We start from the raw sequence: 25418 nt of genomic DNA on the forward strand, positions 1-25418 counted from the left end.
GGATGGGAAATTACTTGAAAAACTACAAACCTCAGATTTCCCACTTCCTGGTTGGATTTTTTCTCAGGTTTTTGCCTGCCATATGAGTTCTGTTATACTCACATACTTCATTCAAACAATTTTAGAGACTTCAGTGTGTTTTCTATCCAAATATACCTGAGTAGCAGGCAGTTTACTCTGGGCACCTCATACAAGCTACTCAATACTGCCCCCCAGTCCCAAATAATTTTTTAAGAAGCCTTTTGGACCTCGACTTGGCTCTCCGGTACCGCTTGCAGTGCGGTAGCAGAGAGAACAGTCTATGACTAGGGTGGCTGGAGTCTTTGACAATTTCTAGGGCCTTCCTCTGACACCGCCTGATATAGAGGTCCTGGATGGCAGGAAGCTTTGCCCCAGTGATGTACTGGGCCGTACGCACTACCCTCTGTAGTGCCTTGCAGTCGGTGTGCCAAGCGTCATACCCAAGAAGACTCAAGGCTGTAATCGCTGCCAAAGGTGCTACATCAAAGTACTGAGTAAAGGTTTTGAATACTCATGCAAATTTAATATTTCCGTTTTTTTCCAATAAATTTGCAAAAACTTTAAAAAAAACTGTTTTTCCTTTGTCATTTGTCATTATGGGGTATTTTGTGTAGATTGATAAGAAAAAAAACATTTTATTCAATTTTATAATAAGGCTGTGACATAAAAAAATGTGAAAAAATTCAAGGGGTCTGAATACTTTTCGAATGCACTGTATATATATATATAGATATATATATATACAGTAGGGCCTTCCTCTGACTCTGATATATATATATATATATATATGTACATATGTATGTGTGTATATATATATATATATATATATATATATATATATATATATATATATATATATATATGTGTGTGTGTGTGTGTGTGTATATATATATGTACAGTACCAGTCAAAAGTTTGGACACAGCAACTCATTACAGGGTTTTTCTTTATTTGTACTATTTTCTACGTTGTATAATAATAGTGAAAACATCAAAACTATGAAATAACACATATGGAATCATGTAGTAACCAAAAAAGTGTTTAAACAAATCAAAATATATTTTACACATGAGATTCTTCAAAGTTGCCACCCTTTGCCTTAATGACAGCTTTGCACGCTCTTGACATTCTCTAAACCAGCTTCACCTGGAATGCTTTTCCAACAGTCTTGAAGGAGTTCTCACATGGCGGTAATGCACCATAACATTGAATGCCAACTGTCAATAAACCCCACAGAAGAGGCGGCGGCAACAACGGTAGCCAGCTAGCTAGGGCCACGGGTAGACCGTGTCCTTCTAACGACAGTGAGGGCAGGAATTAGAGGACACAGGGTGCTAGTTATTTAGTTAGCTAGCTAGGACTCTGGTTCACAGGAGGCAGGATAGGTATTTAGCTAACGATAGCTAGGACACCGGTAGACGGTGTCCTTTGCCCCCGCTTGTTGGGCACTGTTTTCCTGCAGTTCTGTTAACAACAGCAAGGGCAGGTGTTCAGCAAGCAGGAGCGAAGGACACTGTGTGCTAGTTAGCTAGCAAGCAGTATTGGTAGCTAGCTAGCACACCGATAGACAGTGTACTTCACCCCTAAAAAACTCAGATAATACTTTTATTAAACTTTTGACATTTTTTTTTATCTCATAGATAATCAGTGGAAATCCAGAATATCAAAAGTGTCGCACAAGCATAAAGATGGCATGCTCGGGGGGGGGGGGGGGGGGGGGGGGTGTTCATGCAGGAACCAGTGGGATGCTCGAGGGGGAGGACGTTCATGCAGAAACCAATGGGATGCTCGAGAGGGGGCATTGTAGGAAGATGTAGGAATGGCCACATGCAATCACAAATTGATTAAAGTTGGACAATTCCATAAAATTCTTGAAAAACTAGTAGGTTGCTAGAAAGAGTAGGGTATTAAACATAGCTGCTAATTTGTCAGGAAAAATATGAAATTCTATGGGAGCTTGTGTGACACACACACACACACAGTGGACAGAGGCTGAGAGCACTGTGAGTTAATTTAGGATATGTGAACTGGCTCATAGACACTGAAGAGAGGTAAGTATTCTGTTTTTCCTCTACAAGTTATTCCCTGATTTCTCTGGAATGTGATTTAGCATATGCAGATGATGGCTAAGAAATTGTATTATTGTGTCTGCTGTCCACAACAGAACGTCAGTGATGACTGATAACATAGTCTAATTACTTATTGACAAGACTTATCCAGCTGTTTTGTGAGTGGTCATGATTGATGGATGCTTTTGGAAATTTTGCTGATGGTCTTGACCACAGATAGATAGCCTGCTGTAGTTGTTATGTGCTGGCATTAGGCCTGTAGGCACTAACCTGTGGGGGTTAGCCAAGACACTTTTGCAACAATAACGTTTTACAACCTGTTCTCTAAAGATGACCAGAAGAATGGTCACTGATTTGGTTGATACATGCATTATGGTTGGGATGTTAAAAGTGATTGATATTAATGGAATAAGGTCTTGCAGAAAAAAGCAATCGATGACATTTCATGAATAAATTCCTTCAACATTAATTTCTTCAATCTGTGCTATTCAGAGCAACCCAGAGCTCCGAATCCCAGTGCAGCACAATGCAGCTATGTGTTAACAAGGAGAACATTGACCACACTCACATTAACAATCAGCCCTCTATTCCTCAGTGCCAGAGCATATAGCCTGTGCCTCTTCTAGCCTGGCTCTGGACAGTCCCTCCTCTCATATAGTGAAGCCTTAGCTCAGTTAAACCAGGCAACGAGTTTTGCTCGTGTTAGGGCTGAACAAGGGTGCCTAGTACTACCACACATGCTTACTAATTTCTCTCCCCCTAATTCTCAGTTTTACATTTTCAAGCCAGTCTGGTCATATATTCTCCCATAGCTGCCATTGAACATACCAACCATCACCTCTGTCCAACACACTCTATTTCTCAGGTGGAGTTGCTGTGCTCCCCCCCCAGCAGTGACACTCTCTCTGCCATGGCCTCCTGTATCACTGCCCACAAGGGCTGGTTTGGTGAGAGGGGGGTTCACCAGGGGGTTGGACTGGACATCCTCTTCAGTGGCAGGGACTTTGACACACCAGATCTGTACTCCCCAAATGACACTAAACAACCTCAGGAGGCCAAGTCACACTATGCCTGTCCCAGGGCCCCCCAGAGGTCCTTGCATGGCTGGGGCACATACAGCCCCCCTCCGCAGATATCCAGCCCTAGCACTGAGAGAAGAGGGGGGGCATCCTCTTCTGCCAGGCCTGTCTCCCTCAACCAGTGCCAGGGCTACCATGCCCACACCCTGCCCCTGCCCCGCAGAGCCCTGGCTGTCTTCAGACCCAGGTGAGTAACAGACAGGGGGAGTAAGGAAGTGAGGGAGGGACACCTTGGTGGGTAAGACACCTGGCGGGAGTGAGAGACAGGAAGGGGGGCAAAAAGGGAGGGTGGAAAGGGACACACAGGTGAGAGACAGGCATAGTGAGACAGAGACCATAGTGGGAGGGACCCTGGTATAGATTGATGTGTGTAATGATTCCGGGTCAGCTGAGAGCTGCAGAGTCCCACATGGGGGGACCACAACCTTCGTGTGACACATAACTGTTACATACAAACACACTGGGTGCGGCATCGGGTTAGCAATATGTGATTGGATTAATGCTTGGATAAGTCTCAATAATGTCGACATTTCTCTATGCGTCCCATGTGCGAGTTTGCACATCTGCACTGTGTGTGCATTTCTTTGGTGTGTTTGTTTGTACTGCTGTGTCTGTCTATGTTTGTGCTGTACCCGTGGTTCTGATATGTGTGTGTTTGTTTTGCCTGCAGTGTCTACAGTAGCACTCAGGGATATAAGACTACCACAGTGGACAAACCTCGCATGCTCAGAGCCACTATCAGATCCCGCCCCTCGGACCCTAACCAGTCTGGCCGACAGCAGAGCCAGCACCAGAGCCAGGACCAGCACCAGAGTCAGCCTTTCCAGCACCAGCAGCAGCCCAGACCAAACCAGCAGCAGCACCAGCGAAGCCTAAGCCCCAAGCTTCTCTACCAACCAAGCCTTCGTCCCAAGCCGGTCTACCAGCCAAGCCTCAGTCCCACTCTTCCTGTCTATAGGAGACTCACAACCTGGCAGCACAAGGACAACACCAACATAGACAGCAACACCATCAAGACCAACAACAGCTCTCACAGTAACAGCATCAAGAGGTGAGTTTGAGCGTAAGAGAGAGAGAGAGAGAGTGAGAGAACGTTATTCTATATTATTTCAGTTATTGCAGTTCTATAGTGCATGTATCAAGTACTTACTTCATTAATGTGTAATTCATTGATTTGTAATTTGATTCTAGTTGTATAATGTATAGAGAAAAGGCTATGTGATCTGAGTTGACAAAGGAAGGTTCCAAGAAAATTTCTATTGAGTTGATCCAAACAGGATTTGCAGCGTGTTGAGATGATTAATTACTGAGTAACTGTGCGGTACCACTCTGTAATCAGACAGGTGGACATGACGTCCCAGAACTTGTTTGGTCAGCCACGTGTCCTGGCCTCGCTGCGGGGACCTCTCTCTCCGCGACAGACCCGCAAGACAACAAATCTAGAGGAGGAACTGAGGAGGCTCATCATAATGGACAACACATCAGAGGAATCAGGGAGGGATGCAGTGAGTTAAGACCTCAACACACATCATAGAGGCACAGGTGTTGAATATTGTTCTAACATACTCAAATTCAATATGAGTACGAACCTTACAAATGTGATTTTCCTGTGTTTTATATATATTTCCACACTATGAGGTTGGAATAATACTGTGAAATTGTGAAAATGATGATAATGCCCTTTTAGTGTAAGAGCTGCTTGAAAAGACCGCTTGTGGGAAGGCGTTTTGGCCTGCCTGGTGACATCATAAGTAACCAATAAGAAAGAGAGTTCCAAACCTCTCTGCCAATAACAGGTAGTTTTCAGTTTTTCCATTCCCCTCAGACCACTCCCAGACAGTCCAAGCAAAATTCTTGCTTGAGAAATTGCTCTTTGCTAAGAAGCTATTTTCATTTTATTTTGACAATTTTAATTGAAAACAGTCCCAGTAAGGTACTTAATTGTTACCCAGAAATTATTTGATATTAAGATAAAAACAGCTGCATTGAACCTTTAAAGTTCAAGATTATGTCCATGTACACATTTAACTGACCACAGCTCATTTTGCTTCTGTCCCCTAGTACTGCCGTCATAGCCTCTCTACAGAGATCAGTCTAGGCAGTGGTCCCATGGACTACAGTCTGGCCTGTTCCCCAGTGTCTGACTGCTCAGAGTTGGCGGGGCTGGAGGACCTGTCTGCCTCTGAGCTGTCCCTGACAGAGGGCTGGGACTCTGGGCACATCCCCCTACCGGACCCTGCAGGGAGCCTGAAGTGGAGCAACCTGGTCAACACTGCCAAGGCCTATGAGGGTAGGAGAGTATGTGTGCAAGAAGCATGTCCATGTGCCTGAACTTGCCTATGAATGCTTGTGAGATGCATGGCATTTAAGACTAAATGAGAATATGCAGTGCATTTATGTTTCATGTTTGTAGCACAGAGGACAGTGGAGCCCATTACCCCCAGTAAGTCCATGAAGCTTGGATCAAAGGGTGGACCCACGGCTTGCCCACCCAATTACTACCCTCCTCAGGACTACAATTTCCAGCCTGTAATAAGAAGGTACTGTACACACATTCTCTCTCCCTATGGTTCCATTCTCTTTACTGTGCGGATATACACACATAATGGCTCTACTCTGACTTAATGAAACTGTGGGTCCTGTAAGATCTGGCTATTCATTCTCAAAGGCACATGGGAATAGTATGAAGTGTGCCATTATGGAGTTGTATATTTTAATTCACCTTCAGCACATAATCTTTTCCCCCATGAAGCTTGTGTTGAAGTTATTCTGTATTAACAAGATGTTTTGCTTCTCTAAAGTGAAGTGCCCAGTGATCTGTCTGATAGACTTCACGACCTGGAGGTGCTGCTGAGACACTTGGAGAGCAACCTGGAAAATGTGAGACATTTCTATCTCAGATACACAACCCCCATCTGTCATCATTAAATCCATGTGTTGACCACCTCAGCATCTCTTTTTAAATAACCCCAATGACCTCTCTCTCTCTCTTTGTCTCTCTCTGTGACGGTCAGGAGAAGCAGGACAGGATAGCCCTGATGGGGGAAGTGAAGATTCTGAGGGAGACCAACCAGCGCCTGTGGGAGGAGTCTCTTTCATCCAATGAAAAGCTCTGTAAACTCAGCCTGTTGTTCAACATGGCCCCAGGAATGGTGCCTAGAGAGAGAGAATGACCAACAACACTAAGAAGAGAGAGGGATAACTTGAACAGAGGGGTGGAGGACTGTCTGCAAAATGTGATCAGAGAACGAGGATATATAAACTCAGCAAAAAAAGAAACGTCCTCTCACTGTCAACTGTGTTTATTTTCAGCAAAATTAACATGTGTAAATATTTGTATGAACATAACAAGATTCAACAACTGAGACATAAACTGAACAAGTTCCACAGACATGTGACTAACAGAAATTGAATAATGTGTCCTTGAACAAAGCGGGGGTCAAAATCAAAAGTAAGTCCGTATCTGGTGTGGCCACCAGCTGCATTAAGTACTGCAGTGCATCTCCTCCTCATGGACTGCACCAGATTTGCAAGTTCTTGTTGTGAGATGTTACCACACTCTTCCACCAAGGCACCTGCAAGTTCCCGGACATTTCTGAGGGTAATGACCCTAGCTCTCACACCCCAACAGGTCCCAGACGTGCTCAAGGGGATTGAGATCCGGGCTCGTCGCTGGCCATGGCAGAACACTGACATTCCTGTCTTGCAGGAAATCACGCATTGTCATGCTGGAGGGTCATGTCAGGATGAGCCTGCAGGAAGGGTACCACATGAGGGAGGAGGATGTCTTCCCTGTAACGCACAACATTGAGATTGCCTGCAATTACAAAAATCTCTGTCCGATGACGCTGTGACACACCGCCCCAGACCATGACGGACCCTCCACCTCCAAATCGATCCCACTCCAGGGTACAGGCCTCGGTGTAACACTCATTCCTTCGACGATAAATGCGAATCCGACCATCAACCCTGGTGAGACAAACCGCCAGGGAAGAGCACTTTTTGCCAGTCCTGTCTGGTCCAGCGATGGTGGGTTTGTGCCCATAGGCGAAGTTGTTGCTGGTGATGTCTGGTGAGGACCTGCCTTACAACATGCCTACAAGCCCTCAGTCCAGCCTCTCTCAGCCTATTGCGAACAGTCTCAGCACTGATGGAGGGATTGTGCATTCATGGTGTAACTCAGGCAGTTGTTGTTGCCATCCTGTACCTGTCCAACAGGTGTGAGGTTCGGATATGCCGATCCTGTGCAGGTGTTTTTACATGTGGTCTGTCACTGCGAGGATGATCAGCTGTCCGTCCTGTCTCCCTGTAGCGCTGTCTTAGGCGTCTCACAGTATGGACATTGCAATTTATTGCCCTGGCCACATCTGCAGTCCTCATGCCTCCTTGCAGCATGCCTAAGGCATGTTCACGCAGATGAGCAGGGACCCTGGGCATCTTTCTTTTGGTGTTTTTCAGAGTCAGTAGAAAGGCCTCTTTAGTGTCCTAAGTTTTCATAACTGTGACCTTAATTGGCTACCGTCTGTAATCTGTTAGTTTCTTAACGACCGTTCCACAGGTGCATGTTCATTAATTGTTTATGGTTCATTGAACAAGCTTGGGAAACAGTGTTTAAACCCTCTACAATGAAGATCTGTGAAGTTATTTGGATTTTTATTAATTATCTTTGAAAGACAGGGTCCTGAAAAAGAGATGTTTATTTTTTTGCTGAGTTTATATACAAATACACTGCTCAAAAAAATAAAGGGAACACTTAAACAACGCAATGTAACTCCAAGTCAATCACACTTCTGTGAAATCAAACTGTCCACTTAAGAAGCAACACTGATTGACAATAAATTGCACATGCTGTTGTGCAAATGGAATAGACAACAGGTGGAAATTATAGGCAATTAGCAAGACACCCCCAATAAAGGAGTGGTTCTGCAGGTGGTGACCACAGACCACTTCTCAGTTCCTATGCTTCCTGGCTGATGTTTTGGTCACTTTCGAATGCTGGCGGTGCTTTCACTCTAGTGGTAGCATGAGACGGAGTCTACATCCCACACAAGTGGCTCAGGTAGTGCAGCTCATCCAGGAAGGCACATCAATGCGAGCTGTGGCAAGAAGGTTTGCTGTGTCTGTCAGCGTAGTATCCAGAGCATGGAGGCGCTACCAGGAGACAAGCCAGTACATCAGGAGACGTGGAGGAGGCCGTAGGAGGGCAACAACCCAGCAGCAGGACCGCTACCTCCGCCTTTGTGCAAGGAGGAGCAGGAGGAGCACTGCCAGAGCCCTGCAAAATGACCTCCAGCAGGCCACAAATGTGCATGTGTCTGCTCAAACGGTCAGAAACAGACTCCATGAGGGTGGTATGAGGGCCCGACGTCCACAGGTGGGGGTTGTGCTTACAGCCCAACACCGTGCAGGACGTTTGGCATTTGCCAGAGAACACCAAGATTGGCAAATTCGCCACTGGCGCCCTGTGCTCTTCACAGATGAAAGCAGGTTCACACTGAGCACATGTGACAGACGTGACAGAGTCTGGAGACGCCGTGGAGAACGTTCTGCTGCCTGCAACATCCTCCAGCGTGACCGGTTTGGCGGTGGGTCAGTCATGGTGTGGGGTGGCATTTCTTTGAGGGGCTGCACAGCCCTCCATGTGCTCGCCAGAGATAGCCTGACTGCCATTAGGTACCGAGATGAGATCCTCAGACCCCTTGTGAGACCATATGCTGGTGCAGTTGGCCCTGGGAACCTCCTAATGCAAGACAATGCTAGACCTCATGTGGCTGGAGTGTGTCAGCAGTTCCTGCAAGAGGAAGGCATTGATGCTATGGACTGGCCTGCCCCGTTCCCCAGACCTGAATCCAATTGAGCACATCTGGGACATCATGTCTCGCTCCATCCACAGACTGTCCAGGAGTTGGCGGATGCTTTAGTCCAGGTCTGGGAGGAGATCCCTCAGGAGACCATCCGCCTCCTCAACAGGAGCATGCCCAGGCGTTGTAGGGAGGTCATACAGGCATTGTGGAGGCCACACACACTACTGAGCCTCATTTTGACTTGTTTTAAGGACATTACATCAAAGTTGGATCAGCCTGTAGTGTGGTTTTCCACTTGAATTTTGAGTGTGACTCCAAATCCAGACCTCCATGGGTTGATAAATTTGATTTCCATTGATAATTTTTGTGTGATTTTGTTGTCAGCACATTCAACTATGTAAAGAAAAAAGTATTTAATAAGAATATTTCATTCATTCAGATCTCGGATGTGTTATTTTAGTGTTCCCTTTATTTTTTTGAGCAGTGTATATACAGTACCAGTCAAAAGTTTGGACACACCTACTCATTCCAGGGTTTTTCTTTATTTTAACTATTTTCTACATCGTAGAATAATAGTGAAGACGTCAGAACTATGAATAACACATATGGAATCACATAGTAACCAAAAAAGTGTTAAACTAATCAAAATATATTTTATACTTGAGAATCTTCAAAGTAGCCACCCTTTGCCTTGATGAGAGCTTTGCACACTCTTGGCATTCTCTCAACCAGCTTCACCTGGTGACTACCAAATTGAATTACCAGCACTGTGAATATACTTTAACCTGAGATGCCCAAAGTCAAGTAATAATAACTTTTAAAGGACTACTAAGTATACTTAGTTTGAGGGCCAGTGGCCTTGACTTTAGATTGTGAAAAACTGAGTTACACAATGTGATTTTTACAAATAATTAATTTTTAATAATCTAAAATACTATATTGTGTGGTATTTAAAATAAATGTTAACTCGTCTCAAATAACTCAACAAAGTAGTAATAACAATTTAAGAACTTTTATTTACAGAACATACACTACATGACCAAAGGTATGTGGACACCCCTTCAAATGAGTGGATTCGGCTATTTCGGCCACACCCATTGCTGACAGATGTATAAAATCGAGCACACAGCCATGCAATCTCCAAAGACAAACATTGGCAGTAGAATGGCCCCTACTGAAGATCTCAGTGACTTTCAACGTGGCACCGTCATAGGATGCCACCTTTCCACAAAGTCAGTTTGTAAAATGTGAAAAAGTTGAATTGTCTTGGCACAACAACGGCTCAGCTGCGAAGTAGTAGGCCACACAAACTCACAGAATGGGACCGCTGAGTGCTGAAGCACGTAAAAATTGTCTGTCCTCAGGTGGTTTGTCGAGATCAGTGTGGAAGAACTTGACTGGCCTGGGCAGAGCCCTGACCTCAACCCCATCGAACACCTTTGGGATGAATTGGAACACTGACTGCAAGCCAGGCCTAATCGCCCAACGTGCCTGACCTCACTAATGCTCTAGTGGCTGAATGGAAGCAAGTCCCTGCAGCAATATTCCAACATCTAGAGGAAAGCCTTCCCAGAAGACTGGAGGCTGTTATAGCAGCAAAGGGGGACCAACTCCATATTAATTACATCAGTAAAGAAAAACATTCAAATGCTTAATGAATTGGCCATTCTCCGCTCCTAATTACTAAAAACTATATTGTCAGCTGTTTGCAGGTGGGGGACTGCAAAGTGATACTAGAATAGCTAACATTAATATTTTCATTAATTCTAGTAGAAATATATGTCTTGGTAATATTAAATTTAAGGAAGAAATCCTGCATCTTGATTGTAAATTCCTATATAAAGACAAGTTCCTTTAGAGAATAAACCTATTAAGCAGGGCTTGATGGATTTGATGCAATGATCTTTAAAATAACCCCGCAGGTCCCTTTCCCTATCTCCCTAGCTTCTGAAAGAATCACTAAGAAAATGCTCTTGGCCCAAATCAAAGCCAATTACTAGAATAGCTAACATTATCACATACTTTAGGCCATGTAGAGTATAAACATATTTTGACACCATGCATAGAAACACCTTAGCAAACTTCAATTCTCAATTTGAATAACTAAATACAACATTAAGACTTCAGTTCTTACCTGCCTGGTAAAAAAAATAGTGATTCTTACAATGTGTAATATAGAAACACAGACATTACACATATATTCAGAAATTCAATGTGTATAAATAGGTAATAAATACATGTGTTAGTCCATGGTGCAAGTGATTGTTTTGTGCTACATACTGTGTAGTCTGGAATTTATTTGGTCGTTTGCATTATGATCATAAATACAGTGATGAAATAAATGTCAGAATGTGTCACGTTCTGACCTTAGTTCTTTTGTTATGTCTTTGTTTTAGTATGGTCAGGGCGTGAGTTGGGTGGGTTGTCTATTTTTTTTTTGTCCTTTTTCTATGATTTGGGATTTCTGTGTTTGGCCTGGTATGGTTCTGAATCAGAGGCAGCTGTCATTCATTGTCCCTGACTGAGAACCATACTTAGGTAGCCTGGTTTCACTTTTGAGTTGTGAGTGATTATTTTCTGTGTCAGTGTTTGTTCCACACGGGACTGTTTTGTTTGTTTCGGTTATTCACGTTGTTATTTTGTAGTTTAGTGTTCATGTAAATAAAGTATTGTTATGGACACTTACCACGCTGCGCATTGGTCCTCCGATCCTTCCTATTACTCCTCTTCGTCAGAAGGAGGAGGACAATCGTTACAGAATGACATGACTAGTAAAACACTGCCTTGGCATTATAACCCAAGGGAAGACCTCACTTAATGTAAATAGAAAACTCCCAAGTAAAAATGTAATCAATGATATCTTTAAAATCAAGTTTGAACATTTTGTATAAATATATTTCAACTTGAAGTAGAAAACAATAAGTAACAGTTCAAATGTGGCGTGCAAGACAGAATTAAGTGTCTGCGTTTGTGAATATAATTTAACCTCCAACAAACTCCATAATTAACTCATACAGTAAGACTTAAATAAACAGTGTTTATTTGAATATGGACACAGATATAAATATGGACATCCAATGCTAGATGCATATGGTCAGTGAAGGGTCAGTGTCAGGAGGTAGCTTCTCTATGAGCCTCCTCTGGCTGCAGCACAAGGGTCTCTCTGGGCCAGCAGCATGTGGAGGGGGTGGGTACACAGTCCTCTTCCTCCCGGTCTCCCTCTCCCTCCACCAGCTCACTCCTTACGGTCTGGTTCTGCTGGCGGCTGAAGTGACGAGCCTTCAGACTGAGAGAGATAAAACGAACACACATTCCTCTAAAGAAACTAATGAAGCACATCCTCTCATTACCAAACTACAATATCAGAGTACAGAGACCAACACAGTGAGAGGGATACTGACCAGTAGACACGCCTCTCCTGCTTGGGCATGATGTGCCACAGGCTGGCCAGCTCCTTGGTGACCACAGTAGACGGAGTGCCAGGGTGAGTGCTGTTCAGAGACATGGCAGCCATCTTAGTTATAGACACACAGAGGTAGAGAACATCCAGCTGAAACACAGGGTTATGGGGGTTATAGGGTTGACTCACCAGAGCTAGGTCTTCCTGCTGATGAGGCAGAACATGATAAAGCCATTGACACTCTTCTTCTTTAGGGGTGGAGGGACTTGAGGGTGAACCCTGGTGGAGGCGTTGCCACTGCGCCGGCGTCCTGTGCTGCTGGTCTACGACTTCAGAGGGACTAGTTGTTGCTTGGGGGTCCTGGTGATGTCCCCCTCCTCCCCCGATGAGGACTGCCACCCTCCTTCATGCCTCACCACAGCTTCACCTTCCGACAGCTAGGGGGAACAGTGGCTTTATATTTGACTTGAACATACTCATGTACCTAACATCATTTCAAATCAAATTGTATTAGTCACATGCGCCGAATACAACAGGCATTACAGTGAAATGCTTACTTACAAGCCCCTTACCAACAATGCAGTTTAAAAAAACACAGATAAGAATAAGAAATAAAAGTAACAAGTAATTAACGAGCAGCAGTAAAATAACAGTAGCGAGACTATATACAGGGAGGTACCGGTACAAAGTCAATGTGCGGGGTGACTGGTTAGTTGAGGTAATATGTACATGTAGGTAGTTATTAAAGTGACTATGCATAGATGATAACAAGAGAGTAGCAGCAGTGTAAAGGGGGGGACAATGTAAATAGTCTGGGTATCCATTTGATTAAATGTTCAGAGGCTTATGGCTTGGGGTAGAAGCTGTTTAGAAAGCCTCTTGGTCCTAGACTTGGCTCCGGTACCGCTTGCTGTGCAGTAGCAGAGAGAACAGTCTATGACTAGGGTGGCTGGAGTCTTTGGCAATTGTTAGGGCCTTCCTCTGACACCGCCTGGTATAGATGTCCTAGATGGCAGGAAGCTTGGCCCCAGTGATGTACTGAACCGTTCGCACTACCCTCTGCCTTGCGGTTCGGAGGCCGAGCAGTTGCCATATCAGGCAGTGATGCAACCACTCTTGATGGTGCAGCTGTAGAACCTATTGAGGATCTGAGGACCCATAAAAAATATTTTCAGTCTCCTGAGGGGGAATAGGTTTTGTCGTGCCCTCTTCACGACTGTCTTGGTGTGCTTGGACCATGTGAGTTTGTTGGTGATGTAGACATCACAGAACTTGAAGCTCTCAACCTGCTCCACTGCAGCCCCGTGAGAATGGGGGCCTGCTCGGTCCTCTTTTTCCTGTAGTCCACAATCATCTCCTTTGTCTTGATCATGTTGAGGGAGAGGTTGTTGTCCTGGCACCACACGGCCAGGTCTCTGACCTTCTCCCTATAGGCTGTCTCGTTGTTGTTGGTGATCAGGCCTACCACTGTTGTGTCATCGGCAAACTAAGCATGCACCCCTGAGTGGCCCGGTGTTGAGGATCAGCGTGGCGGATGTGCTGTTACCTACTCTTACCACCTGTGGGTGGCCCGTCAAGAAGTCCAGGATCGAGTTGCAGAGGGAGGTATTTAGTCCCAGGATCCTTAGCTTATTGACTAGCTTTGAGGGTACTATGGTATTTAGAGGATTCTAAACAGCTTCTACCCCCAAGCCATAAGACTCCTGAATCAAATGGCAACCCAGACAATTTGCATTGCCCCCCCCCCCCCTTTTTACACCGCTGCAACTCTCTGATATAATTTATGCATAGTCATTTTAATAACTCTACCCACTTGTACAGTTGAAGTCAGAAGTTTACATACACTTTAAAAAGCGTTTTTCAACCACTCCACAAATTTCTTGTGAACAAACTATAGTTTTGGCAAGTCGGTTAGGACATCTACTTTGTGCATGACACAAGTAATTTTTCCAACAATTGTTTCCAGACAGATTATTTCACTTATAATTCACAATTACATACACTAAGTTGACTGTGCCTTTAAACAGCTTGGGAAATTCCAGAAAATTATGTCATGGCTTTAGAAGCTTCTGATAGACTAATTGACATCATTTGAGTCAATTGGAGATGTACCTGTGGATGTATTTCAAGGCCTACCTTCAAACTCAGTGCCTCTTTGCTTGACATCATGGGAAAATCAAAAGAAATCAGCCAAGACCTCAGAAAATAAATTGTAGACCTCCACAAATCTGGTTCATCCTTGGGAGCAATTGCCAAATGCCTGAAGGTACCACGTTCATCTGTACAAAAAAATAGTATGCAAGTATAAACACCATGGGACCACGCAGCCGTCATACCGCTCAGGAAGGAGACACGTTCTGTCTCCTAGAGATGAACGTACTTTGGTGCGAAAAGTGCAAATCAATCCCAAAACAACAGCAAAGGACCTTGTGAAAATGCTGGAGGAAACAGGTACAGAATTATCTATATTCAAAGTAAAACAAGTCCTATATCGACAACCTGAAAGGCCGTTCAGCAAGAAAGAAGCCACTGCTCCAAAACCGCCATAAAAAAAGCCAGAATACGGTTTGCAACTGCACATGGGGGCAAAGATTGTATTTTTGGAGAAATGTCCTCTGGTCTGATGAAACAAAAATAGAACTGTTTGGCCATAATGACCATCGTTATGTTTGGAGGAAAAAGGGGGAGGGTTGCAAGCCGAAGAACACCATCCCAACCATGAAGCACGGGGGTGGCAGCATCATGTTGTAGGGGTGCTTTGCTGCAGGAGGGACTGGTGCGCTTCACAAAATAGATGGCATGATGAGGACGGAAAATTATGTGGATATATTGAAGCAACATCTCAAGACATCAGTCAGGAAGTTAAAGCTTGATCGCAAATGGTTCTTCCAAATGGACAATGACCCCAAGCATACTTCCAAAGTTGTGGCAAAATGGCTTAAGGACAACAAAGTCAAGGTATTGGAGTGGCCATCACAAAGCCCTGACCTCAATCCCATAGAACATTTGTGGGCAGAACTGAAAAGGCGTGTGCGAGCAAGGAGGCCTACAAACCTGACTCCGTTACACCAGCTCTGTCAGGAGGAATGGGCCAAAATTTACCCAACTTATTGTGGGACGCTTGTGGAAGGCTACCTGAAACGCTTGACCCAAGTTAAGCGATTTAAAGGCAATGCTACCAAATACTAATTAAGTTTATGTAAACTTTTGACCTATTGGGAATGTGATGAAAGAAATAAAAGCTGAAATAAATCATTCTCTCTACTATTATTCTGACATTTCACATTCTTAAAATGAAGTGGTGATCCTAACTGACCTAAGACAGGGAATTTTTACTAGGATTAAATGTCAGGAATTGTGAAAAGCTGAGTTTAAATGCATTTGTCTAAGGTGTATGTAAACTTTTGACTTCAACTGTACATATTACCTCAACTAACCGGTGCCCTACGCACATTGACTCTTTACCTGTACCCCCTGTATATAGTCTCGTTATTGTTATTTTACCGCTGTTCTTAAATTACTTGTTACTTTTTTTTCTTATTATTACCTGTATTTTTATTTTATTTTTAACTGCATTGTTGGTTAGGTGTTCGCAAGTAAGCATTTGACTGTAAGGTCTACTGCACCTGTTGTATTCGGCGCATGTGACTAATAAAATTGGATTTGATTTGTTGAACGCTGAGCTGTCGTCAATGAATAGCATTCTCACATAGGTGTTCCTTTTGTCTAGGTGGGAAATGGCAGTGTGGAGTGCAATAGAGATTGCATCATCTTTGGATCTGTTGGTGTGGTATGCAAATGGGAGTGTCTAGGGTTTCTGAGATAATGGTGTTGATGTGAGCCATGACCAGCCTTTCAAAACACTTTATGGCTACAGACGTGGGTACTACGGGTCTGTAGTCATTTAGGCAGGTTACCTTAGTGTTCTTGGGCACAGGGACTGTGGTGGTGTGCTTGAAACATGTTGGTATTACAGACTCAGACAGGGAGAGGTTGAAAATCTCAGTGAAGACACTTGCCAGTTGGTCAAAGCATTCTCAGAGTACACGTCCTGGTAATCCATCTGGCCCCGCGGCCTTATGAATGTTGACCTGTTTAATTACTCACATTTGCTGTGGAGAGCGTGATCAGTCTTCCGGAACAGCTGGCGCTCTCATGCATGTTTCAGTGTTATTTGCCTCTGTGAGCATAGAAGTAGTTTAGCTTGTCTGGTAGGCTCGTGTCACTGGGCAGCTCTCGGCTGTGCTTCCCTTTGTAGTCTATAATGGTTTGCAAGCCCTGCCACATCCGACGAGCATCAGAGCTGGTGTAGTACGATTCGATCTTAGTCCCTTATTTCCGCTTTTCCTGTTTGATGGTTCGTCTGAGGGCAGCTTTAGCTTTAGCTCAGTGCGAATGTTGCCTTTAATCCATGGCTTCTGGTTGGGGTATGTACGTACGGTCACTGTGGAGACGACGTCATCGATGCACTTATTGATGAAGCCAATGACTGATGTGGTGTACTCCTCAATGTCATCGGAGGAATCCCGGAACATATTCCAGTTTGTGCAAGCAAAACAGTCCTATAGCTCAGCATCTGCTTCATCTGACCACTTTTATTGATCTAGTCACTCACTGGTGCTTCCTGCTTAAATTGTTGCTTGTAAGCAGGAATCAGGAGGATATAATTATGGTCAGATTTGCCAAATGGAGTGTGGGGAGAGCTTTGTACGAGTCTCTGTGTGTGGAGTAAAGGTGGTCCAGAGTTTTTTCCCCCCCGGTTGCACATTTAACATGTTGATAGAAATTTGGTCAAACGGATTTAAGTTTCCCTGCATGAAAGTCCCCGGCTACTAGGAGCGTCGCCCCTGGGTGAGCGTTTTCTTGTTTGCTTATGGTGGAATATAGCTCATTCAATGCTGTCTTAGTTCCAGCCTCAGTCTGTGTTGTTATGTAAACAGCTATGAAAACTCTCTAAGTAGATAGTGTGGTCTTCAGCTTATCATGAGATACTCTACCTCAGGTGAGCAATAGCTCAATACTTCCTTAGATATCGTGCACCAGCTGTTATTTACAAAAATACATAATCCGCCTCCCCTTGTCTTACCAGACGCCGCTGTTCTATCCTGCCGGTACAGCGTATTAGCAGCCAGCTGTATGTTGATAGTATTGTCGTTCAGCCACGACTCCGTGAAGCATAGGTTAATACAGTTTTGAATGTCCCGTTGGTAGTTTAATCTTCCGCCTAGGTCATCTATTTTATTCTCCAAAGATTGCACGTTTACTAGCAGAATGGAAGGAAGTGGAGGTTTATTTGATCGCCTACAAATTCTCAGAAGGCAGCTCGCCCTCTGGCCCCTTTTTCTCCCCCTCCTCTTCATGCAAATCACGGGAATCTGGGCCTGTTCCAGAGAAAGCAGTATATCGTTCGCGTCGGGCTCGTCAGACTCGTTAAAGGACAGGATTCTGCAAGTCCGTGGTGAGTAATCACAGTCCTGATATCCAGAAGTTATTTTCGGTCATAAGAGACAGTAGCGGCAACATTATGAACAAAATAACAAACAAAAAAAGTTAAAACAACCAAAAAACTATCGGTTGGGGACACGTAAAACGCCAGCCTTCTTCTCCGGCATCATACTATACACTCAAGATTTGTGTTGTGAAAACATGATTCTGTGAGGCTTACCAAGTCAGTGGGGTCATGGCGGGGCAAGCGGGACACTTTCGTGTGGGTTGTTTTAGGGGTGACCCAAACATCCTCAAATAGCACTGTAAAAAGATGAAGGGCTATGTTGGCTATGTTTCACTCTCTCTCTCTCTCTGTCTCTCTCCCTTGCACCAGGAACTGTAGATGATTCAAATCTGATGGAATCCTTCCAACTGAGTTAAAGCCAGCTTTTACAGACTGCACTGCTTGGTAGAATGCACACTACAGCGAGCCTCCCTTAATCTATTTGAAGTCAGACACTTCAAATACACTTCAATGGTTAGGAACCAATATACACAGGCAGTTAGGAAAGCAAAGGCTAGCTTTTTCAAACAGAAATGTTCATCCTGTAGCACAAATTTCAAAAAGGTCTGGGACACTGTAAAGCATGGAGAATAAGAGCACCTCCTCCCAGCTGCCCACTGCACTGAGGCTAGGAAACACTGTCACCACCGATAAATCCACGAAACTTGAGAATTTCAATAAGCATTTTTCTACGGCTGGCCATGCTTTCCACCTGGATACCCTTAACCCGGTCAACAGCCCTGCACCCCCCACAGCAACTTGCCCAAGCCTCCCCCATTTCTTCTTCACCCAAATCAGATAGCGGATGTTCTGAAAGAGCTGCAAAATCTGGACCCCTACAAATAAGTTGCGCTAGACAATCTGGAACCTCTCTTTCTAAAATTATCCTTTTTCGTATCATCTGAGATCCCCAAAGATTGGAAAGCTGCTGCAGTCAGCTTCAAAGAGGGAGGTACTCTAAACCCAAACTGCTACAGACCTATATCTATCCTACCCTGCCTTTCTAAGGTCTTTGAAAGCCAAGTTAACAAACAGTTCTCTGACCATTTCGAATCCCACCGTACCTTCTCCACTATGCAATCTGGTTTCCGAGCTGGTCATGGGTGCACCTCAGCCACGCTCAAGGTCCTAAATGATATCATAACCGCCATTGATAAGAGACGATACTGTGTAACTGTTTTCATCGACCTGGCCAAGGCTTTCGACTCTTGTCAATTACCACATTCTTATCGGCAAGACTCAACAGCCCTGGTTTCTCAAATGACTGCCTCGCCTGGTTCACCAACTACTTCGCAGACAGAGTTCCGTGTGTCAAAATGGAGGCCCTTTTGTTCGGACATCCGGCAGTCTCTATGGGGTGCCACAGGGTTCAATTCTCAGGCCGACTCTTTTCGCTGTATACATCTATGATGTTGCTCTTGCTGCTGGTGATTCTATGATCCACCTCTACGCAGATGACACCATTCTGTATACATCTGGCCCTTCTTTGGACACTGTGTAAAACCTCCAAACAAGCTTCAATGCCATACAACACTCCTTCCGTGGCCTCCAACTGCTCTTAAATGCAAGTAAAACTAAATGCATGCTCTTCAACCGATCGCTGCCCGCACCTGTCCGCCCGTCCAGCATCACTTCTCTGGGCGGTTCTGACTTAGAATATGTGGACAACTACACATACAGTGCCTTGCGAAAGTATTCGGCCCCCTTGAACTTTGCGACCTTTTGCCACATTTCAGGCTTCAAACATAAAGATATAAAACTGTATTTTTTTTGTGAAGAATCAACAAGTGGGACACAATCATGAAGTGGAACGACATTTATTGGATATTTCAAACTTTTTTAACAAATCAAAAACTGACAAATTGGGCGTGCAAAATTATTCAGCCCCTTTACTTTCAGTGCAGCAAACTCTCTCCAGAAGTTCAGTGAGGATCTCTGAATGATCCAATGTTGACCTAAATGACTAATGATGATAAATACAATCCACCTGTGTGTAATCAAGTCTCCGTATAAATGCACCTGCACTGTGATAGTCTCAGAGGTCCGTTAAAAGCGCAGAGAGCATCATGAAGAACAAGGAACACACCAGGCAGGTCCGAGATACTGTTGTGAAGAAGTTTAAAGCCGGATTTGGATACAAAAAGATCTCCCAAGCTTTAAACATCCCAAGGAGCACTGTGCAAGCGATAATATTGAAATGGAAGGAGTATCAGACCACTGCAAATCTACCAAGACCTAGCCGTCCCTCTAAACTTTCAGCTCATACAAGGAGAAGACTGATCAGAGATGCAGCCAAGAGGCCCATGATCACTCTGGATGAACTGCAGAGATCTACAGCTGAGGTGGGAGACTCTGTCCATAGGACAACAATCAGTCGTATATTGCACAAATCTGGCCTTTATGGAAGAGTGGCAAGAAGAAAGCCATTTCTTAAAGATATCCATAAAACGTGTCGTTTAAAGTTTGCCACAAGCCACCTGGGAGACACACCAAACATGTGGAAGAAGGTGCTCTGGTCAGATGAAACCAAAATTGAACTTTTTGGCAACAATGCAATGGCGTAAAAGCAACACAGCTCATCACCTTGAACACACCATCCCCACTGTCAAACATGGTGGTGGCAGCATCATGGTTTGGGCCTGCTTTTCTTCAGCAGGGACAGGGAAGATGGTTAAAATTGATGGGAAGATGGATGGAGCCAAATACAGGACCATTCTGGAAGAAAACCTGATGGAGTCTGCAAAAGACCTGAGACTGGGCCGGAGATTTGTCTTCCAACAAGACAATGATCCAAAACATAAAGCAAAATCTACAATGGAATGGTTCAAAAATAAACATATCCAGGTGTTAGAATGGCCAAGTCAAAGTCCAGACCTGAATCCAATCGAGAATCTGTGGAAAGAACTGAAAACTGCTGTTCACAAATGCTCTCCATCCAACCTCACTGAGCTCGAGCTGTTTTGCAAGGAGGAATGGGAAAACATTTCAGTCTCTCAATGTGCAAAACTGATAGAGACATACCCCAAGCGACTTACAGCTGTAATCGCAGCAAAGGGTGGCGCTACAAAGTATTAACTTAAGGGGGCTGAATAATTTTGCACGGCCAATTTTTCAGTTTTTGATTTGTTAAAAAAGTTTGAAATATCCAATAAATGTTGTTCCACTTCATGATTGTGTCCCACTTGTTGTTGATTCTTCACAAAAAAATACAGTTTTATATCTTTATGTTTGAAGTCTGAAATGTGGCAAAAGGTCGCAAAGTTCAAGGGGGCCGAATACTTTCGCAAGGCACTGTACCTAGGTGTCTAGTCAGACTGTGAACTCTCCTTCCAGACTCACATTAAGCATCTCCAATCCAAAATTAAATCTAGATTCGGCTTCCTATTTCGCAACAAAGCATCCTTCACTTATGCTGCCAAACTTACCCTCGTAAAACGTACTATCCTGCCGATCCTTGACTTCGGCGATGTCATTTACAAAATAGCCTCCAACACTCTACTCAGCAAATTGGATGCAGTCTATCACAGTGCCATCCGTTTTGTCACCAAAGCCCCATATACTACCCACCTCTGCGACCTGTATGCTCTTGTTGGCTGGTCCTCGCTTCATATTCATCGCCAAACCCACTGGCTCCAGGTCATCTATAAGTCTCTGCTAGGTAAAGCGCCGCCTTATCTCAGCTCACTGGTCACCATAGCAGCATCCATGCGTAGCACGCCCTCCAGCAGGTATATTTCACTGGTCACCCCCAAAGCCAATTCCTCCTTTCCTTACAGTTCTCTGCTGCCAATGACTGGAACTAATTGCAAAAATCACTGAAGCTGGAGACTCATATCTCCCTCACTAACTTTAAGCCCCAGCTGTCAGAGCAGCTCACAGATCATTGCACCTGAACATAGCCCATTTGGAAATAGCCCATCCAACTACCTCATCACCATACTGTTATTTTTTTTTTTTTATATATTTTTTTACTACTTTGCATCCCAGTATCTCTACTTGCACATTCATCTTCTGCACATGTATCACTCCAGTGTTTAATAGCTAAATTGTAATTATTTCACCACTATGGCCTATTTATTGCCTTACCTCCCTTATCTTACCTCATTTGCACACACTGTACATAGGCTTTCTCTATTGTGTTGTTGACTGTATGTTTGTTTATTCCATGTGTAACTCTGTGTTGTGTTTGTGTCGCACTGCTTTGCTTTATCTTGGCCAGGTCGCAGTTGTAAATGAGAACATGTTCTCAACTAGCCTACCTGGTTAAATGAAGGTAAAAAAAAAAAAAGGAAAATAAAATGGCAAGCAGGGTCTTATATGTACTAGAGGTCGCACGATTATGATTTTTTCAACGCCGATACCGATTATTTGAGGACCAAAAAATGCGGATACCGATTAATCTGACAGTTTTTATATATATATATATATATATATATTTGTAATAATAATGACAATTACAACAATACTGAATGAACAATGAACACTTTTATTTTTACTTAATATAATACATAAATAAAAACAATTTAGTCTCAAATAAATAATGAAACATGTTCAATTTGGTTTAAATAACGCAAAAACCCAGTGTTGGAGAAGAAAGTAAAAGTGCAATATGTGCCATTTAAAAAAGCTAACGTTTAAATTCCTTGCTCAGAACATGAGAACATATGAAAGCTGGTGGTTCCTTTTAACACGAGTATTCAATATTCCCAGTTAAGAAGTTTTAGGTTGTAGTTATTATGACACGTCGACTATTTCTCTCTATGCCATATGTATTTCATATGCCTTTGACTATTGGATGTTCGTATAGGCACTTTAGTATTGCCAGCCTAATCTCGGGAGTTGATAGGCTAAACAGCACAATGCTTGAAGCACAGCGAAGAGGTGCTGGCAAATGCAGGAACGTGCGGTTTGAATGAATGCTTACGAGACTGCTGCCGCCTACCACCGCTCAGTCAGACTGCTCTATCAAATCATAGACTTCATTCTAATATAATAAACACACATAAATACGAGCCGTTTGTCATTAATATGGTCAAATCCGGAAACTATCATTTCGGGATTTAAAAAAAAAATATTTCAGTGAAATACGGAACCGTTCCGTATTTTATTGAACGAGTGGCAACCCTAAGTCTAAATATTGCTGTTACATTGCACAACCTTCAATGTTATGTCATAATTTTATACAATTCTGGCCAAATAATTACGGTCTTATTTGGCTGTTACATTGCACAACCTTCAATGTTATGTCATAATTTTATACAATTCTGGCCAAATAATTACGGTCATATTTGGAAGAAATGGTCTTCACACAGTTCGCTACGAGCCAGGCGACCCAAACTGCTGCATTTAACCTGAGTCTGCTTGCACTGAACGCAAGAGAAGTGACACAATTTGCCTAGTTAATATTGCCTGCTAACATGAATGACTTTTAACTAAATATGCAGGTTTAAAAATATATACTTCTGTGTATTGATTTTAAGAAAGGCATTGATGTTTATGGTTAGGTACATTCGTGCAACGATTGTGCTTTTTCGCGAATACACTTTTGTTAAATCATCACCTGTTTGGCGAAGTTGAAGTAGGCTGTGATTCGATGACAAATTAACAGGCCCCGCGTTGATTATATGCAATGCAGGACAAGCTAGTTGACCTAGTAATATCATCAAGTATGTGTAGTTAACTAGTGATTATGTGAAGATTGATTGTTTTTATAAGTGTAATGCTTGCTAGAAACTTACCGTGGCTCCTTGCAGCCACAAGGTCCTTTTGATGCTGCACTCACGTAACAGGTGGTCAGCCTGCCACGCAGTCTCCTCGTGGATTTCAATGTAATCGGCCATAATCGACATCCAAAAAGGCCGATAACAGATTGTTATGAAAACTTGAAATCGGCCCCAATTCATCGGTCGACCTCTAATACATTCCCAACATAAAGCAGCAACACCTTGGTCACTAAGGACAAGGTTCAAACAGCTTAATATTGAGCGTGTGATATTAATAAAAGTGTTACCGTGGAGCTCCTCCTTTCCCTCTTGCGGGAACGACTGCAGACATACTTGCATTTGGCCTTTAGATTGTGAGGGGGAGTACAGGGCTCAAAGGGGGTGTTCTCTTCACTCTCAGAACCTGTGCATGCAAACACACATAGTGTAAATGCATTGATATGAAACTCAAGCACATAGTCTGTACTTGTCTTGATGCTGGGGTGGGGTGGTACCTGTGTCCGGTTCCTGCTTGGGGGTGCATTGGGGAGGCAAGCGGCACTGCGGGGTCCTCATCCTACTCTGAAGAAAGTCAAAATAGCGCAGCATGTGGACCAGAGTCTCCTTCTGAAGATAGATTAGAGGAGAGACATCACACACAGAAACACCCACCCACATAATGTAACCGTACTGAATTCAGGCAAAGACATGCACCCGCATACTGTCTATATAAACGGACACAAAGACTTGTACAGAGAATTCATGAATTCAAATAAATCAAGAATGTCAGTGCATAAACCTTGGTGAGGCCATTCCTAGGCTCAGATATGGGCAGGAGGCCTGCAATCTCTGTTCCTCCAGCATGTGCTCCAGTCCAGCTGATCCTTACTGTAAGATAAGTTACATTTTTTAGCTACAGTAAATAATTATCATGATCTCATTCAAGCCTCGTTTCTTATTGACAGACATGCAACAGGCCATTTTAGAAGCTAAAACTACCTTTTCCAGCGAGTCTCGTCCCTGCCTGCGGGTTCTGGTGCCATTGCTCAAATCTGCCACAGGGGGCGTCAAATATGCACGATTACCGTTCACAGACCCATACAAAGTAACGTTAGCTTGCTAGCTAGCTGAAGTTTGCCATCTCTCAGTCTAGCTAACGTTACTGGTTTTAATTTCACGCCTTTAACCAAATATTATTTTTTACTTTTATATGCTTCGCCTCTTCCTCAGCTGCTTTAACTAAAATATCTTAACGTAGCTACGTTTGAGCTAACGTTAATTCTATAGCAAAATCGATATAGCTAGCTAGCCAGGTAGCCAGCTAACGTTAGCTGAGTAACTTGACTCATTTTTTGATAGTGAGCGGACGAGCAGAGATAAGCAAGCGAAATATAAATTACAATTATTAGCTACTAAATAAAAAATATCAATATCTGTGGACGTAATTGTTAGTGTTGATTTACGGCCAATCACTTACCAAGCAGAAGTTTAGCAGTGAAGGAAATTGTGCCTATCTCTCTCTATTTATCAAATAATTTTACTCTAGTCAGCTAGTCCTAGTCATGTCACCTCATTGGCAATAAAAAAAAAAAGCCAATCCCTTTGCTCAATGCTCAAGTAGACAATGGACCTGATCGGACAGCTCAGAGCCTCTGCTCTTTTCTGTCCATAAGAAACAATTGGATTAGTGGAAGAGGCAGGGCAGGCCAGGAACAAGGAAGAAGGGTGTGGTCAGCAGGGCATCACCCGAGGCTGAATGCCCTAAGGTTATCAGAACGGTTAGTTTCGCCTTTTTGCTTTTCCCGACATGAATTCGTGGTGTTTTGTTTTAAAAATAGAGGTAAAAAATAAGAG

At 43.6% G+C, this 25418-nt stretch overlaps 1 protein-coding gene and 1 pseudogene across 2 annotated transcripts; one reads left to right on the plus strand and one right to left on the minus strand.

Annotated features, from left to right (window-relative positions):
• Window positions 1–1859: 1859 nt before the first annotated feature.
• LOC139421960 (uncharacterized) lies at window positions 1860–7449 on the plus strand. Of its 2 annotated transcripts, none has more exons than XM_071173102.1 (8): window positions 1860–2070; window positions 2954–3354; window positions 3838–4218; window positions 4507–4672; window positions 5229–5457; window positions 5581–5707; window positions 5969–6047; window positions 6182–7449. In XM_071173102.1, the coding sequence occupies exons 2-8, from the start codon at window positions 2999–3001 to the stop codon at window positions 6338–6340; spliced, it is 1497 nt and encodes a 498-aa protein (XP_071029203.1). In that variant the 5' UTR covers window positions 1860–2070; window positions 2954–2998; the 3' UTR covers window positions 6341–7449. The 2 variants fall into 2 exon arrangements, with proteins under 2 accessions (XP_071029203.1, XP_071029204.1); XM_071173103.1 differs by having other exon boundaries at window positions 6185–7449.
• Window positions 7450–12098: 4649 nt separating this feature from the next.
• Window positions 12099–24607, minus strand: LOC139422433 (uncharacterized; annotated as a pseudogene).
• Between the last annotated feature and the right edge of the window lie 811 nt (window positions 24608–25418).

This window comes from Oncorhynchus clarkii, chromosome 12 (assembly GCF_045791955.1).
Source record: "Oncorhynchus clarkii lewisi isolate Uvic-CL-2024 chromosome 12, UVic_Ocla_1.0, whole genome shotgun sequence".
In the NCBI taxonomy this organism is placed as follows: Eukaryota; Metazoa; Chordata; class Actinopteri; order Salmoniformes; family Salmonidae; genus Oncorhynchus; species Oncorhynchus clarkii.